Source organism: Debaryomyces fabryi, assembly GCF_001447935.2.
Source record: "Debaryomyces fabryi strain CBS 789 chromosome Unknown contig00185, whole genome shotgun sequence".
NCBI lineage: Eukaryota > Fungi > Ascomycota > Pichiomycetes > Serinales > Debaryomycetaceae > Debaryomyces > Debaryomyces fabryi.
The window spans coordinates 1-17,734 of record NW_015385611.1 but is presented as its reverse complement, the minus strand read 5'-3'; the positions used below and the strand labels follow the sequence as shown (position 1 = coordinate 17,734).

Genomic DNA, 17,734 nt, shown 5'->3' with positions numbered 1-17,734 from the left:
TCCCGCCGTGGGTTTGTTTATGCGGATTTAGCTCAGTTGGGAGAGCGTCAGACTGAAGTCAACTTCAGTCCAGTTAATCTGAAGGTCCTGTGTTCGATCCACAGAATTCGCATTTTTTTTTGCATCTTAATTTGATACTATTCTAAGTTGTATTCAAAATTTATGGCATACTACACTTTAAAAATTAATGATATTAAGTTATATGGATTAAGTTATGGAAAGTTATTAAAAGGTCAAGTAGTATTCGTCAGGTTCATTATCATACGGATCGTTCTTGATAGAATTGATATAATCATCATCCTCCAAAAAGTTCATGAAGTCGCTTTGGGACTTTTGATATTTTTCAATACTTAAAAATACGGCATTCTCCACAAGGCTGAGATTAGATATGAAGTTAGTGGAGCATTCCCTATCCAAATTATCCTGTAATGATTTTCTTATTTTATTTCTTTCGAATTTTTCGAAATCCAACGATTTCCGATTATTTATAGGCAAGTAATTTACCGATTGATACTTTTCGCCATCATCTATCAACCTGATGAAGTCATTTATGTTTGTTAAATTTGTTGTTCTGTGAAGCTTTCTTGATTGTAAATCTTCATCACTAAATTCGTCATCTATTAGTTCAAGATGTATTGGGGAAGCAAATAATGAGTCACTGTTATCAGTTATTGTTTCAGGCGAAACGAATTCAGGGCTTTCGATCGAACTTTCGTCAATTATGTTGTTGTTCGAATCAGGGAAAATATTTATCATTGGGGTGGAAGCAACGGAGCCGGTAAACATCGAGGAACGCTTGCCCTTGTTTAAATTCGGAGCACTAGATCTTGTTTTCAAGGTCCTGCCTTCTGCAGTGTTATGTAAGTTTCGGCGACTTTTAAGTCTAGGTATAACACTTATATTTTCCTTATCTTCTATCGAGATTGATCCTTGACGTTGCTTTGAAACGTTAGAGCTATAAGAATTTTGGTCAACTGGTTCATGAAACTTCTGATTCAAGTTTATGGATGATACTGACAGAGATAATGGTCTTGGTTTATTTTTTTGCATATTTGATGGTTCTGATATTAACTTCGAATGTAAATCATTCGAGGAAGATTTTCTTGATCTTAATGAGCTTAGAAAGCCCATTTTAGATTTTCTTTGTTCATTCAAATTAGATATGCTCTGACTTCTAAGCATTTTGTTATAATGACAGTAGAAAATTGGCTAAAAAAAACAATTAAAGATAAAATATTTGTGAATTACAAAAAGTAGAGAAGCATCTTTTGTTTATAGTCGCGAATTGCCAAAAAAATAAATAAGCTCCTTCTCTACACGCAATGCGCGTAGTACTATATACAAGTCTAAATAAATTCCAAGACTATACATGAACCCAGAATTTATACTTATTAGAATCATCAAGGTGGATATTGTTATCATAAGTCATTTGCGTACCGTTTAATTTAGATAAATAGTCGGATATACATTGGAGATTGTCCGAACCTGTAGATGGAATTAAAGAGCTTGCAAAGGGAGTTGTGCCATTGAATCTATGTAAATGGGTAACACTCTTAGATCTCCATAATTCCTTACGTAACGGGTTACCATTTTTATCTCTTCCGGCTAAAGACTTAGAAATATATCTAGTCAAAGGCTGTCTAATAATGGCTTCTACTCCTTCAGGTAGATATATGACCAAAGGCTCGTTGTCAATTTTTTTTCCAGTAGGAGTAATATTTATATGACCCAAGTTTTTGATAACAAGGTCGATGCTTCCGTAAAACGGAGGTATTATAAACTTTTGGAGTCTATCAAGTGACTTCTTGTCAACAACGAAGACTTTTTCCAATGCTTTGTTGTTTTCTATGTTTTGTAATATGGAAATGGCTTTATCCATGCTTTTGAATACGTGTAATTTATGGTTGATACAATTTTTGATTTGATAAACAGCATTTTGTGGAGTACAAAGATAAAATAAACCTCCCATAGTAACTAACTGTCCGTTTCTAACGGATTCGTAATGCGAATCATACATTCCTCTTTTATGCACTTTGACTCCTTTAGATAGGATTTTGATTATCGAAGGAGTGAGGTATTCATATATACCATGCGTTTGATTCGAAGAAAAACCAGGAACATCAACTATTGTCTTGCCGTTTATGTCGTACACAATGTGTCCTCGAGTAAAACCAGGCATATATGATGTTCCTGGGCCATTGGCCATTTTGAAATTCTGTTCATTCTTTCTTTTTGACTTAATTAACTGGTGTCTATTGATAGCTTTGGAGTTGATCATTCTATCTTGCTGCTTCTCTAGTTTAGTTTGTTCTTTAGAATTGAGGTAATTTGGTTTCATGTTTTCTATTGTGTATAGTAAGGATTTTATCACCGTTGATTTTCCACTGTTGACACCTCCTACCATATAACTATTATTTGGCAACGCCTTTATAATATCCTTCATATTCCAGTCTATCAAACCACTAGTTACGTGTATATTTGCAGGGTCAGCCCCATGTGTTCTTGACAAGTAGTCTTTAAAAAAGGTGGCTCCATATTTGTTACTAAGTTGAGCCGATGGAAACAATAAGTCACATTTGGTAATCAAGAAAGTAACTTGAGATGGATTGCGATACTTAAATATCAGTCTATTGAGGGAAAATGGGAAATCAACTGCATTAACAACATAGACTATATTTCCATCTGGAGGAATAGTGGACATTATTTTATCTATTGATTCCACTGGCAATTCATCCCACGAAAAATTCGATTTATACATAGCATCACGACATCTAATACACTGGATCGCACCCTCCTTCTTTTGGTTGGTCGCTATTGCAGTGGTTGCATGTGTTGATTGTTGACGTGTAGCATCGCTTGAATTCAACAATAATTTGCGATCATCAGCCAGCAAACCGTCCATGAGACGATTGAAAGCCTCATCTTCAGGCTTGACAAGCTTCGGTCCCACTGAAGGTGGCTTGTAGAAACCAGGTTTTCGAGGATTTTCATTTTGGAGCTTGATTCCGCATGAGTTACAGGTAGCAAATAAATTGTAGATCAATGAGACTTGCATGCGGTAAGGCGAAGTGAAAAGGGTCCTGAAAGTGTCTGTACGAAACAAACGGTACTTTACGACAGGACTGACACGACCGAATATCATTCTGGGCTTGTGTTGACTTATTAGCACTATGAAAACTCTTGACTGCTGGATAGCTTGATCATATACATTTAAGCGCTTTAGTTAAGTGCTCATCTCCAGAATCTCAAATTATCACGTGGAACATAAGATATAGAGAAAATTAAACCTCCATGCACCAATATATATACACCAGATAACTGCATAACCGTTACGTTGCCAACAGCATCCTCCGTGCACTGGAAGCATGAGCTACATTCTAGAAGTCTGTCAGTTTCCGCGGATATTCTAATATAAGCAGACTAATAATTTCAGTTCACAATAGGTGACCACCAAAGGATAACAAAGGAGATGCAGCTTCAACAACTACTCGACAAAGAATTTAATTTCATACCACTCAATTCTCCTAGTTCGTCTAGATCTTCTCCTACATAGGCATATGCCACACCCCAACCGCGATTGTCCAACAATTGAATAAGCCTACGTGTAAACATATTTTTTCAGCTGATGTACAATAGGTTTTTCCTGCCATACAGAGACAAGGTCCATCTCAATAATCAATGAAAAAGGAACGCACGCATGTATGTAAAAGGAGCAATTATGCAATTAGAATGCAATATGTAATAATGTTGGGACTAGACGTATTGGCGTGCATGAGAGAATTTCGCATGTGCGTGTGATGCACCAAAGATCATTTCGGCGAAACTTGCCGTGTTCAAAAAGGAGTAATAGTTTCTGAGGGACATTTTCTCGATAGAATATGCGATTCGTACTTCTCGGCATTTTGTATGTAATTATGGTTAGGTACATATGTACAGATTCGGCAAGAGCTTTGCGCAGAGCTTTTGAAATATCTCCGGGCACTCCGTATTCAGCATTTATTGCTGTACCTATAATCGTACACATCATAGTACTGTCATGATATACTTATGTGTACTTCTATTGTTTTTGGTAAGATGTACGTGAAATATGGCATATCTGAACGTTTGACTGCAAAGTCCAGCCCGGGCCACTTTGGGTATTTGGGTTGCACATGGGGCGTGCTGAGTATCTAGTTTGGTGGGAAGATGCATTTTTGTTTGTTATTAAATATGCTTGTACGCGTCGTATATAGGGGTGCAAATTTTCATGCTGGTTGTCCGAGTGCGACAACACTGAATAGTGCGTAGAAGACGCATTTGCCACGCAGCACATCTTTGTAACCCGTCATGCTTAATGTGAGGCGCTAAAGTGAATCGACGGGTATTAATGCCTGATTATACGCTTAGGTACAATTTAAGCTTTTTGGCCCCCTTTAAAGTAGTGCGTATAATTATTGTGCGGTCGAGGTTAACAGCTATTTATGGCGTCAGCTAGTTGGCAAACCCCAACCTATTGTGCGGGTTGGTCCATAAATATGTTTTGAGGACACGTCTGGACCTATTTTCTACACATATACGGGGTCAAATAGTCTGAGTCACGCTAAAGTTTGCCAGTAAAAGAACGAGGAGGGGTGGTGGTGGTTCGCTGTAAGGTTAAGGTTTCGTATGATGGCGATTCTTGGATATAGTTTAGGTCCACATATTATGTACATATGTGTGTTGTCTATGTTGTCTGTGTTACTTAGTTTGTCCCGGTACTGAAGTTAGAATCAGTCAGCACGACGGTTATTCACGGTGCAAGCTACGAAGTTGAGACGGAGTTTTTGTATTACGGCCGTCCGCCGTGTAATCGAGCTTTTGACTAGTAAAGAGAAGCACTCGATGCATACTCCATACGGTAGGTGGAAGGCTGCGGCACCTACGCGGCGGTGTGATTGCAGTGGCCTGCCGCATCTGCAATCACTTGCATCCCGCGCAACACATTAGCGTCAATGATTGGTGCACGCGATTGCTATGCAGAATCTCGCATCAACGAAGTCACCCCCACGAAGCCCCAACAAAATACAAGTTAAAGTGTGACTCGATTCTTTTCTATTCTCCTTATACCAATGCCTGCTACTATAGACCATTTCATTTGGTCATGTATCTATCTTCATCATCCACACCCCCCTGAAGCTTATTATCATGCGCTTTGCCACTTCACATAAGGTTTGCACGTATGTTCTATGTCGTCATCGTATTCGGTTTTGTAGATCCTCCCCTCCATATGATATGCGCCTTCTCGCAGATCATTAGGTTTGAACCATGTAAACATACCTACAAGAAGACATACATATGCATCCCGGTAACAACTGCATATAATGCACAGTCAATAGTAATCGTTAAATTAGGTATTTTTAGTTGCCTTGTCATACTAGTTATCTGTGAGAGAATAGAAATGAAATTTTTCCCATACATATTGCTTTTATTACCAATATTTGCTAAGTAAGTAGATTTATTGGTAGAGGAGATACACGAAACACATCAAAAAACACATACCAGCAAAATGAAGCGAGCATGTGAATTTGACGATGTGGAAAGCGGTAGATATCGAGAAGGTGCCATACAGACTTGGGTAGCGGTGGGCGAGTGTTCGCTCGCACTAGGGTTGATTATGGCGGCTAAGCAAAGTTTCGAAAATGCCATGAAACACGATCCCCTGAACAGCCGGGCGCTAGTGGGATTCGCTTCCTCATTGAGAATGGAGGACGGAAAGACGAAGAATAGACAGCAGATCAAAAAAGGATCGGGGAGTCGAGAGGCGGCTGATAGGTTGACCATGGCATTAGAAAAGTACCCACACGTCACTCATACAGCAGAGGTGATGCGGGAGTTGGGAGAATGTTATTTAGCAATGGGGATGGTAGAACAAGCACATCTGGCGGTACAGCGAGGCCTCCAGGCTGAAGAAACCCACATTGGATTGTGGTTGCTTAATGGACAAGTTTTGCATCAGGCAGGCCATGGACCGCAAGCGATAGATGGGTTGAGACGGTGCTTAAGTCTCTTACCTCGGTCGTTGGAAAAATGCTCTCGGGATGATATCAATATTGCCAGAATGGCACACACGGAGTTGGCGACTATTGCAACAATCGATGGTAATATCGAAGGTGCTGTTGCTGAGTTGGTGACAGCGTTGTCGTTACCGCCACCGCTGTTGGAGAACATAGACGAACATATATCATTGTGGTGTGCGTTAGCCACAGCAAGAGAGCGGGCCAATGATTTAGTGGGGGCCTTACAAACTTGTAAGGAGGCAGAGACAGTGGTAGGTAACTCACCCAGAATCATGTTGATTCATTCCTACTTAATTCTCAGCATGGACGATAGCTATGCACACACGGCTATTGACTTGTTGGAAACGTTTGTCAAATCGGAGGGTGAACATGCGCAGGCAAACGATGAGGGTGATTTTTTGCCTTGGTATCTCATGGGAAAGGCATACTCGAAATTGGATTCGCCTAGAGCGGCATACGATTCATACCAAGTAGCATTCAGACGGGCACCCAAGTCTCCGATACCATGGTTAGCGATTGGTAAATTATATTTGCAGTTGAATCAATTACCAGACACTTTAGCGGCTTATTCGCAAGCATTAAGATTGCAGGTCGACGAAAAATCGCCTGCCACCGCCACTGCATGGGATGGTCTCAGCTGTGTTTATGAGAGGTCAAATGGCCAGTTGATGGATGCAGCAGATGCTTGTAATCGTGCAGCAGCTTGCTTTAGGCTTGCGGGCGATGCTGATAGTGCTCACTTCTTCGAGGATAGAACTAGACAATTGCAAATGGCGGCAAATAGAGAGGGCCCGGTACCTCCATTGCGAGATGCCCCCGATGTTCCAAACTCATTATTACGCGAGCTTGTTGCTATGTCACCTTCCGAAAGAATTGCCTTCGTTCAAGGTGCTGAGATATCACACACCAATCAACCGCCTCTGCAAAATGACAATTCCCCTATTACTCAACAGCAAAGACTGCAAACCCCAACGAATGGCTCTGTGAGAACACCTCAACCACATCCACAGCAGCCCGTAGCACCACAACATTATCAAGTACAACAGCCATATAAACAATTGCATGAGAATTCCCCAAGACAAAATATAGCGCCCCCTCATCAAATGTGGTCCCCAAATCAACAGCCACCTCAACAGAGACAGTATGTTCCTAACATCCCACCTCCTTCTATGGCCAATCCGAATCATTATCCGCATTACTTTTATCAACAACCTCACACAAATGGACTTCCTCCTGGGGCAATCCCTGCTCGTAATCCTCAGATGTTACAAAGATCACCCTTGAACAATCCTCAGATGATTCGCAATGATCTTCCACAGCAAATGGGTCCTAATATGGGCCCAGGTCAACCACCTCCACCACCGCCACCAGGCTACGCATATGGTCAGTATGTACCGATGCAAGGAACCATGCCTTACCCACCTCCAGCAAACAACTGGGGTAAATGAACAAATATATGCAATAGATAATGTTAATCACATGTCATAATAATTTCTTTGACCAGCATAGACGTCTAAAAGTTATAAATCATTATAAATAGTTCATCATCAGTCCATTAAGTGTCAAATATTGCTCACGACAAAAAACAATTAGACAAGTCATTTGATTTGTACCGTTACGCTTAAATTATTATATTATCATATTGTATTAGTATTTAGTTCTAAAAAAATAAATTAATGCTTATTCAATAAACTTGCTACTTGCGACCAATTACCAACGTAAACTTCTTCCTTGTGTAACTCTTCAGCTTCACTTAAATTTTTGATTGGGAAGTTTAGCTTTTTGATCGATTCGATTACTGACCCTTCTTCAATAGCAATACCAATATCACTATCAATTAGCGACAATAAATCAGTCATACTATCGCCTATATAACATGTTTTCCCATATTGTTTAATCAAATTGTTAACTATGTTCAATTTGTCAAGACCAGTTCTAATCGATATTGATGCATTAAAATTACCTGTTGAGATTCCATTCTTAAACTCTAATTCATTAACCATGATTTTTAGATTTTCATTCTCTTTGAAACCGTTCTTAAGGAGCACTGCTTCCATGATTAATTTCGTCCAATTGACACTCAAAATAATCACTGGAATCTTCAGTTCCTGACACTTACTTAAAAAGTCCGTGAAATGAGGTTTGAGTGTAACACGGTTTCCCTGGGCCAGAAATTCTTCTTCTTCAATCCCTTCAAATAACCTCAACCTCTTGATCTCGTTAATAGAGCTCATCTCGACATTTTGCATCCCTGTTTGAAATTTGATTTCTTTTTCGATAGTGTCTCTTTCTCCGTACTTACTAGTAAAGTCGTCGTTATATTCATTGAATGCTTTCATATAAATGTTCGTGAAATGGTCGAACTTTGGTTCGTATTCTTTCTTTTTGTTATAAGCAGCTTGAGCTACGAGTTTGATAGTATCCTCATTGGTTATGGTTTCATCCCAGTCAATTATAAAAAGCTTTGGTGTCGACTTAGGTTTTAAGGCTTTTAACGAACTAGCTAACCCTTTCATTGCTATATACTTCAGTGTTATTTAAGGAAGTTTTGGGGTGATCTAATCCTGAAATACCGGTTCGACTATAGGCTTGCTACATACACGTGATCTGGGACCCTTTTGATCATCGAGCTAAAATGAATGTGTAGAAGATGAACAGGGTGATGAAAGAACCAATTCAATTAGAGTCCATACTGATTTCAGGATACAGACACGATGAGTAAACAAGGAAATAATGACTTACCACCATTGGGTGAATTAGGACACATTGCTAGAGAAACGGCAGATGGAAATGTTGATCCAAAAACTCCTATTAAGGACGCAGAAAACATTATCCATGAAGGATCACAAGGATCAGCGAAATTTGAAAACCAGAAGGCACCAGGAAAATTCGAAGGAGAACACAACAAAGGAAAGTTTGAAGAGGGAAAAAATCCGGATGCAAGTGGAAAGTTTGAGGGCAAATTTGAATCGAAAGACAAAGCAAATTTAGGCAAATTTGAATCTAAGGATAAGGACAGCTTGGGAAAATTTGAATCAGGAGATAAGAAAGACATAGGAAAATTCGAAGGCAAATTCGAATCTAACGAGAAGGACAGATTAGGCAAGTTTGAGGGTAACTTCGAACAGAGATAAAAGGTGTCTGAAACCTCTTAATAGCCATACATTTGAAGCAAAATGCAGATGTAGTCTACGAAACATACTTCCTTGAGGCCAGGAGTATCAGTCAATGTTTAGTGAATATAAAATAATTTGTAGTGGTAACAACTCTTTCTGTAGTTTTTGGCATATGATTATTGCTCGCATATGAAACGATTGAACAAATGGCAAACTTCAAGTTTTTTTTTTGCTTTTCTTCCCACAATATATACAGAATGTCTCCTAATAACTCCAAAAAGGACGAGTCTAAACAAGATACTAAACCACAAGTCACTTCAGAGACCAATTCGCAAACAACCGAAGGAACAACCAGTTCTGAAAATGGTGCTCCTCTGGTTCAACAGCAGCAAACTATCATGGATTTATTTAGAAACGCTTTAAATCCTAATGGCGAATATCCTCAAGTTGATGAATATCTTACAAGTACATTTAGCTATGTTCAAAATGTATTCAACAAGATGCAGACTGCTGAAGACAAGGATGCAACAGCTAAAGAAATTGCTGAGGATTTAACTGATCGGTTTGACAAGTGGATGTCAGAGCAACAGAATAAGAACAAGAACTCAAATAAGCAAGATGATTCGGGAAAAGATGAGAAATCAGACGAGCCTTTAAAGGTAGAAGAAGTAGATTAAATACCATGAGAACATGAGCCCCACAATTATGAGGAATGTATATATCTATATAGCAAGCATTACAATAATTCTAATATGTGCCCATTCCATCATGAGTATAGTATATATATAAGCTGATAAAGAAAGAGAGAATATGATTCGAATATTAGAAATTCCTTCCTACTGTATTATATAATTCTATTGGTTCTGTAAGAAAGATTCGGAGATAAAATGGTTGCAGATAAGAAAAGTGGCTCGTTTGAAGATTTAGAAGATATCAAAATGGGCGATTTGTCCTTATTGGCATTGCACAAGTCCTTGGTTGATACTCCATCAATAAGTAAGAGTGAATTGAAAATCTCTCAACTATTGAAAGATTATTTGGAGAAAGCTGGCCTTACAGTTGAATTACAGATGGTAGGCTCAGGCATGCAGAGGTATAATGTATATGCATATATCGGGAAAACCAGAGACACTAAAGTCTTAGTTACATCACATATTGACACTGTACCACCTTTCTTTCCGTATCGAGTAGAGGGCAGTAAGATATATGGTAGAGGATCCTGCGATGCCAAAGGTTCAGTTGCTACACAGATCATTTCTTATCTTTCACTCTTTAAGTCTGGGGAATTGAAAGAAGGTGATGCCTCATTATTATTTGTTGTAGACGAGGAATTCAGTGGATTAGGGATGAGAACTGCAAGTGAATCACTAGATGCTACGTGGGAAATTGGTATATTTGGTGAACCAACCGACTTAAAATTGGGTGTTGGCCATAAGGGTATTTATACTTTTGATATTGATGTTGAAGGCAAAGCTTCCCACAGTGGATACCCCGAATTGGGTATATCTGCATCTGAAATATTGGTTCCCGTATTGGACAGATTGCTTGGAATGAAATTGCCAGAATCCAAATTATTGGGCCCATCAACTTTGAATATTGGCATGATTAATGCAGGCGTTGCTCAGAATGTATTGCCTGCAAAAGCTACTTCCAGTATTTCAATTAGGGTAGCGGAGAACCTATCAAAAGTACGTGAAATCGTGCTGCAAACTGTGGGAGAAGTTGAGCATTTAACCCTAAAGTCTGGTGTTCAAGTAGAAGCCCAATATTTGGACTATAAAGTCCCTGGCTTTGATTCAATCATTTTAGCATATTCCACTGATATACCAAACTTATCTGTTAAGTTCAAACACAGATATTTATACGGTCCTGGCCATATTCATGTTGCTCATGGTGAGAACGAATATATCGACAACTCAAACCTTATCCAAGCTGTCGAGGGTTATATGAAGTTAATTAAATATGCTTTACAGAATTAAGTACGTAGAAAAATATCATGTATACAATCTCTATATCCATTATAAGTAAGATTATTTATAACGGACTCAAACCATGTATTATCAATATAGCTAGATGTATTTTGATCAATCAATCATTTGAATTGGATTGATTAATTCGTAAAGTCTCCATTAAGAAAACTTCACATCCGCATAGAAACTATCAAATGAGAGATTTTGAATAAAAGTATGTTTATTTAGTGTTATACAACTATTTACTTGTTGTACATAATGACTTTTAGTATATATTAAAGAATATAACTACTGGCAGAATCTCATCTATTTATGTATTTTTTTTTTACACCAGGACACGCAATAGAGATGGCCCCAAAATTTTTTTTGCATAGGGTTATCAATAGGAACTTCAATAGGAACTACAAATAGAAGAAACAACTGAACATACATATAGTTAACTAAGATGAGTCAGAATATTCCAGCATGGAAGAAAATTGGATTAAAAATTAAGGAAGATGTACAAGATGATCCAATAGCTTTAACAAGTCATATAGAAGATGTCAACTTGACGAACAAACAAGCCAAAAAACTCAATAAGCAGAAAAGAAAATTAGAAGAATCCAAGAATGAAGATAAAAGGGCACCTAAGAGAGTCAAGTTACCTAAATCTGAAAGAGCCCCTCCTCCAGAAAAGGATCAATTGGCATATTTGCGTCAATACGAGAATGATAAATCGAATTGGAAATTCAGCAAACAGAAGCAAAATTGGATATTAAAGAACATTAAGAATATACCGAAAGATTACGAAAGTGCATTGCAGGCCTACCTTGAGGGTTTACAAGGAGGATCTCGGAAAAGGGTGGTGGATGATTTGATGGAGGTTATCAAGAAATGGAATAAAGCAGCAGAAGAAGCAGAAGCCAGAGTCGAGAGAGAAATACAAAGGCAACTTAACGGAGAAGCTGCCAGTGATGAAGATGACAAGAACGAAGAGGAAGAAGATACCGAGGGTAATAAAAAGGCGAAACGCACAGCATCGGAGCAAGAAGAGGCGGTTCCAGATTATGATTATGCGAAGAGATGTGGTGTACTTGTTAAAATTCTTAATGACCAAGATGTAGATTTGAAGGGTATCGAGATAGCTGATGCTGATATTAGAATTGGTGAAAAATATGAAGAAAACGAACCGTCAGTTGAAGCAGCAGAAGAAAATACACAACCCGAAGAAGAAGAAAAAAAAGAAAATGTCGAAGAAGAGAGCCAAGAAGATGCCAATACACAAGATAACCTTATTATTGATGAAGTAGAAGTCGCAGGGTTGTCTAAAAGCGATAGTCACATCGACCGTACAAAACTTAACAGTGAAAAATTCAATGATATCCCAAAAGACGAAATTTCATCTGAAGAATATAAGTCAGAGCAAGAGTCACAAACAAACCATGAGACCAAAGAAAAGTCTAAAAAGAAAAATAAGGATAAAACCAAGGATCTGTCTGACGTTAAGGTGAAAAAGAGCAAAAAGGATAAGAAAGAGAAGAAAAAGGATAAGAAGAAGAAGAGCAAGGATTGAGGATACCCCTCAATCAAATATTAGGACAATAAATACTAGCTCTTAGTCGGTTAATGATCTAATGAATCATATAGATGCATATATAATTTAATTTACTTCATACGTAAAAAAAAGTAATCCCAGTATCTCACAAACAGAGCGCGAAGATTGTGGGAAAGTGAAAGTGTTGATAAAATCAATGCTATATTTGATCCCTATTCAATTACTAAAAGAGATTAATATAAGAATTAACAATGCCTGAAATAAACTTCAACTCTTTGAAGGATAAAGCACTTGATGTGGACCCTGATTTGAGATTTATGGCATTAGAAGACTTTAAGAAATATCTAAATGAACCTACAACGGCAGCTTCAACTAAAAGTATTGAGAGCTTCATACCATTATTGTTCAGATTACTAAAGGATACTAATGCTAATGTTCAGAGTCAAGCTGTGAAATCATTTGCCCCGGTCATAAGATTTATATCTTCAGAAAGCATTCTTAAATTATTGAATCAGTTATATGAAGAAATATTAAAAGAAAATACAGCAGGCCATAAAGACTATAAGAAAATTACTACATCAATCCCAAATATGACATTGAGATCAATTTTTAATTCAAATTCGAAGTTTTCTAATAGACTTTCAAGAGATATTGTGGATTCATTCGTTCCAAAATTGATTGACAACACAATCACGATAGATTCTATTGAACTCTTAATTGATTTGATAAAGAACCTAGGGTTTGTCTTAACAAATGAAGAAATCGCCAACCTTTTGCATACTACAATGACTATAGCATTCGAAGAAGAAAACATTATTGGTAAAAGATCTGTTATTGCATTTGATCTTTTATTGAACTATCTTGATAGCAGTGAACCATCGTGCAATATTTTGAATGAGTTAATTAACCAAATATCTTTGAAATTTAACTCATTGGCTATAAGTTTACATTCGATCAACTTGAGATTATCTTTATTTTCAGTAATTTTGAAATCAATGAAAAGTTATGATGATTATGATGGCTCAATACTTTTTGGGACAACTATTAAGCATATTTTTCAAGTTGCTGTTACTTATATGAAGATGGACGATTTGGATACAGAGTTGGATGTTGAGGATTATGACTTTGATTTAATGATTCAAGAAAACTTGATTAGGGAGAATGCTTTGAATACTATAAACGATCTTGTCAATGCCTTACCACTCGAGTTATTTGAAGGTTATTTGAATGATACTATTAAATTGATTCAAACATTTATTGGCTATGATCCTCTCAATTTCGAGAATGATAACGATGAAATAGATTTAGACGAAGATTCAGAAATTGAATTTTCGGACGATGAGGATGATATCAACAATAACGATGATTACGAAAATGATTGCTCGTGGAAATTAAGAAATAAATCTGCTATTTTGACTAGAACCATTACAAGTAGGTATCCAACTACCTTGCCATTAATTTACTCGGAATTAATTCCCTGCATGACTGATGCAATGAACGACAGGAATGACATCGTTTCAAACGATAGTATTAAAACCTTAATTACAATAATTAATTGCACATCTGTTGACAATGAAATTACTTCCAGTTCTAGAAAACTAGGAAGAAGTGGTTCTGATGTTAGTATGACTATCGAAAGCAGTCCAATATACCAGCTCTTTACAGGCGTGACGCCTATTTTGGAGAATAAGATTTTCAACAATTTGCTTGTGAGCAAAAAGATTAATAGATTTCCAATATTTCTAAAATTAATTGAAACTTTGATAACTGTGAATTACCAACTATCGACGGATTTTTTGAATGAAATCTTTAATGCAATCAAGACATTAAATTTGAATACTAGCGGAAATATGGAATATTTAAGTTTGTACAAAACAATCTTTCTTAACAATGAAATAGGTGAAGTTTCAAATGATTTTGTTAATTATATTTTGTCAGACTTATCTAAGTCAATTGATAATAAGACATCGTATCACAATATTATTATGGAAAGTCTTAATATATCGATAATTATATTTCAAAATTTTAAAAGAATTGATAAATTGAATGCTTTTGAATCACAAATCCACAAATTATTCAATTCGATTATTAAGATATGCCACGATAAACAGTATTCGAGTGAATTAAGACAGAAGTCAATTTCTGCTCTATCAGAATTGAATGCCAATATTGAAATAAGTGAAGATAGTTTCATCAAAACGACTAATATTTTGAAAGAAAGTTTGAATTATGAAGTCACAGTTAAAGTAACTATTGAGAGCTTGGTTAATATTTTCAATAAGAAGTGTAAGAATTTTTGGAGATATTTGAAAGAGGCTGATTTCGTTAATTTCTTGATTGCAAAATTAATTGCATTCATTTCATCAACTGATGATTCGCTTTATTATATATCATTGAAGCTATTGGATATAATCACCAAGATCCAACATATAGATAATTTGGAGGATGACCAAGCTAATAAGTTATTGTCACTTTTAGTAGGCTTTAGTGAATCTACCACAGATTATACTCAGCTTTATTTGCTATTTAACATTATGGGTAGAATTTTACCAAACTGCGACACTAACGACAAATTCCTCCAAGGTCTAATCAAAATAATGAATGAGAAACTTACTGATGTTGACGATTTTGATTTAACGAGTTTTGAATTCTTGATTCAACAATTGTCAAGAAAATTATGCAAAGAGAATTTGAGTGAAATTTTTATGACAAATCTTAATTTGAAATTATTTATCAGTGCCAAAACATTATCGATCATAGCCCTTGAAAATAATTTACAGGATAAGATAGACGAGGAAGAAGTCGAGTTGAATAATTACATTGATAATGACATTTCTATATCTAATGATAAACTATTATTTGATATTCAATTTTTAGGAAGTATTGGCTCACAGAAAGAATTAAGGTTGATTAAATTAGCCAGCTTCTTACGGTTATTGAAGAACCCGAATGAATCTATAAGATTGGCCTCATCAAGATCCATAGGATTGCTCATTATTAAGGACATAAACAAGGACTTGCCATTATTATTAGATAGCTATGAGAAAAATGAGGATGAGAGAGACTTAAATCTAATTTCGATGAAGCAGTTACTCAAGAATGATGATTTAAATAACTCTGTCCTATTAGAGATTTGGGATAGAATATGGGATACTATCAGTCGGTATAATGAAAAGATCATTAGTAGTACTTCGGAGTTAAGATTATCTGGGGATGTATTATCTAGAATGTGCTTGTTAAATAATAACTACATAAGCAAACTAATTGATAAGGTTGATTCGGTTTCCAACGAATCAACCATTTATACAATTATTGTTATTTTGAAGCAATTAATGCATAAGCTTGAAAACAATAATGATATATTATCTACATTGCTCCTCCACAATTTGAAATTCTTAACGCTCTCCAATATTGAAATCAAGCAAGCACTCATTGGGACATTGCTCACCGGCTTGCATAATAAACCCGAACTTTTGTTGCCCAACTTACCTAATAGGGTGTTACCGTTGGTTTATGACGAATTGAGTGCCAAAGATGAATTTAAAAAAATTATCCCCATGGGGCCTTACAAGTATGTAATCGATGAGGGGTTGGAAATAAGAAAATTATGCTACGAGCTATTGTATACTATAATATTGTTCGAAGATTCTCTCCTCAAAGCAAACAATATCAATATTTACGACATTGGGGTCAACATAGTAAATAAGGGCTTAACTGATTCTGAGACTGACATTGTCATATTGTCTTCGATAAACTTGGTCAATTTGGTAAACAAAGATTTCCATTTTTTGATTTACAATAACGAATTGCTTCCAAAGTTGATTGATGTACTCAAACTCAATTTGAATAAAAAGTTGAAGTCCAAAGCTAGCACCCAGGAGACAGAGAACTTTGAAGAGAGTCTACGCTCCGTAGTCAAATTGTCTAAGGTAATTAACAACTCACTAGTTATCAATAACTACAACAATAATGACTGGAACTTGTTCTACGCGGAGATGAAGACAAACTTTATTCTTACCTTTAACTCCGTAGACATTTGATTCAAGCGAGCCAATCTGTACATGACTGTTTCGAAAAGAACAATTTGTTGATGCAATGAACGCTCATAATTCGTGGACTTGTTTACAATTATTGGTCGGATATATGTACGAGAACAATCAAGGCTAGGAGGGGAGTCTAGAATCAAGTCATGATTTTTGTTCGCATATCCATTTTAAGTCACAGATACGTTTCAATGGGGTTAAAAAATTTCTCATATGACAAGTGTTACAAATTTGACTATGAACGACTTTTCAAGTCATGAATTTTGCAACATCAATCCATATAAATAGAAATGAATTCTTCCTTGAAATACATCTTGTAAATCGTGTATATGCTTATATATTAGATTATATTTACACTAGTATAACAAGAAAAGTACCAATTTTTTGAGTTTTATGACTTTAAGTCTATCATTGGAAGGAATTGCGTTTTAAAATATAAATATAAAAATGCAAGAAAGTTTAGAAGGAAATACATCTGTCACATCTACTGTCGTTGATTCTACAAATAGTATTATCGACCAGGGATATTTGTTGCTTGATACATTTCTATATTATGTATTCAATGCGGTTGTGTTGCTATTAAATTTGACGGATGTAGTGAACGAATTTACAGAGAAAGTCTCGTTTAACTACCAGATAGTCTACACATCTTTTAAACATAAAATGTATAATAACATAAATTAGGACGGGGATATACAGTTAGAGAAAAAATCACCCCTTGTATAGTAGTAATGATTAATGCTTATAATATTTATTGTCGCGAATTAGGCCTAGGCTTGGTAGATAGCTGCAACGGAGTAGGAATTTGAACAAGGCCACAGGTTGTAACTACGACCTGAAATTATGTAGCAAATAAGTCCTATTGTAGAGTTGTACCACCATGTGGTATTGATACCGAAGATTAGCAGCCAACTCAGTGGCTGATGTGAAAAGTCCGGTGCCAACGGTTTGAAACGCATGCTACAGTACGATCTAGATTAGATTAATGATGAGCACCGTCTATTTAGGTACATAATTTGTGCTTTCAATATCGGGC

At 36.5% G+C, this 17,734-nt stretch overlaps 9 protein-coding genes across 9 annotated transcripts; 6 read left to right on the top strand and 3 right to left on the bottom strand.

Moving 5' to 3' along the window:
• Window positions 1–225: 225 nt before the first annotated feature.
• Window positions 226–1,182, bottom strand: AC631_05255 (uncharacterized protein; the record flags this gene model as incomplete). The annotated part of the gene is made up of 1 exon (XM_015614084.1): window positions 226–1,182. The coding sequence occupies one exon, from the start codon at window positions 1,180–1,182 to the stop codon at window positions 226–228; it is 957 nt and encodes a 318-aa protein (XP_015465096.1).
• Window positions 1,183–1,363: 181 nt separating this feature from the next.
• Window positions 1,364–3,055, bottom strand: AC631_05254 (uncharacterized protein; the record flags this gene model as incomplete). Its single annotated transcript, XM_015614083.1, has 1 exon — window positions 1,364–3,055. One exon carries the CDS (start codon window positions 3,053–3,055, stop codon window positions 1,364–1,366), a length of 1,692 nt encoding a protein of 563 aa, XP_015465095.1.
• A 2,469-nt stretch (window positions 3,056–5,524) lies between these two features.
• On the top strand, window positions 5,525–7,483 carry TCC1 (Tcc1p; the record flags this gene model as incomplete). The annotated part of the gene is made up of 1 exon (XM_015614082.1): window positions 5,525–7,483. The coding sequence occupies one exon, from the start codon at window positions 5,525–5,527 to the stop codon at window positions 7,481–7,483; it is 1,959 nt and encodes a 652-aa protein (XP_015465094.1).
• Window positions 7,484–7,708: 225 nt separating this feature from the next.
• Window positions 7,709–8,551, bottom strand: AC631_05252 (uncharacterized protein; the record flags this gene model as incomplete). The annotated part of the gene is made up of 1 exon (XM_015614081.1): window positions 7,709–8,551. One exon carries the CDS (start codon window positions 8,549–8,551, stop codon window positions 7,709–7,711), a length of 843 nt encoding a protein of 280 aa, XP_015465093.1.
• Window positions 8,552–8,749: 198 nt separating this feature from the next.
• AC631_05251 (uncharacterized protein) lies at window positions 8,750–9,169 on the top strand (the record flags this gene model as incomplete). The annotated part of the gene is made up of 1 exon (XM_015614080.1): window positions 8,750–9,169. The coding sequence occupies one exon, from the start codon at window positions 8,750–8,752 to the stop codon at window positions 9,167–9,169; it is 420 nt and encodes a 139-aa protein (XP_015465092.1).
• Window positions 9,170–9,408: 239 nt separating this feature from the next.
• On the top strand, window positions 9,409–9,828 carry AC631_05250 (uncharacterized protein; the record flags this gene model as incomplete). The annotated part of the gene is made up of 1 exon (XM_015614079.1): window positions 9,409–9,828. The coding sequence occupies one exon, from the start codon at window positions 9,409–9,411 to the stop codon at window positions 9,826–9,828; it is 420 nt and encodes a 139-aa protein (XP_015465091.1).
• Window positions 9,829–10,038: 210 nt separating this feature from the next.
• On the top strand, window positions 10,039–11,130 carry AC631_05249 (M20 family metallopeptidase; the record flags this gene model as incomplete). The annotated part of the gene is made up of 1 exon (XM_015614078.1): window positions 10,039–11,130. One exon carries the CDS (start codon window positions 10,039–10,041, stop codon window positions 11,128–11,130), a length of 1,092 nt encoding a protein of 363 aa, XP_015465090.1.
• A 436-nt stretch (window positions 11,131–11,566) lies between these two features.
• On the top strand, window positions 11,567–12,673 carry AC631_05248 (uncharacterized protein; the record flags this gene model as incomplete). Its single annotated transcript, XM_015614077.1, has 1 exon — window positions 11,567–12,673. The coding sequence occupies one exon, from the start codon at window positions 11,567–11,569 to the stop codon at window positions 12,671–12,673; it is 1,107 nt and encodes a 368-aa protein (XP_015465089.1).
• A 233-nt stretch (window positions 12,674–12,906) lies between these two features.
• TIP120 (Tip120p) lies at window positions 12,907–16,695 on the top strand (the record flags this gene model as incomplete). Its single annotated transcript, XM_015614076.1, has 1 exon — window positions 12,907–16,695. The coding sequence occupies one exon, from the start codon at window positions 12,907–12,909 to the stop codon at window positions 16,693–16,695; it is 3,789 nt and encodes a 1,262-aa protein (XP_015465088.1).
• Window positions 16,696–17,734: the final 1,039 nt, after the last annotated feature.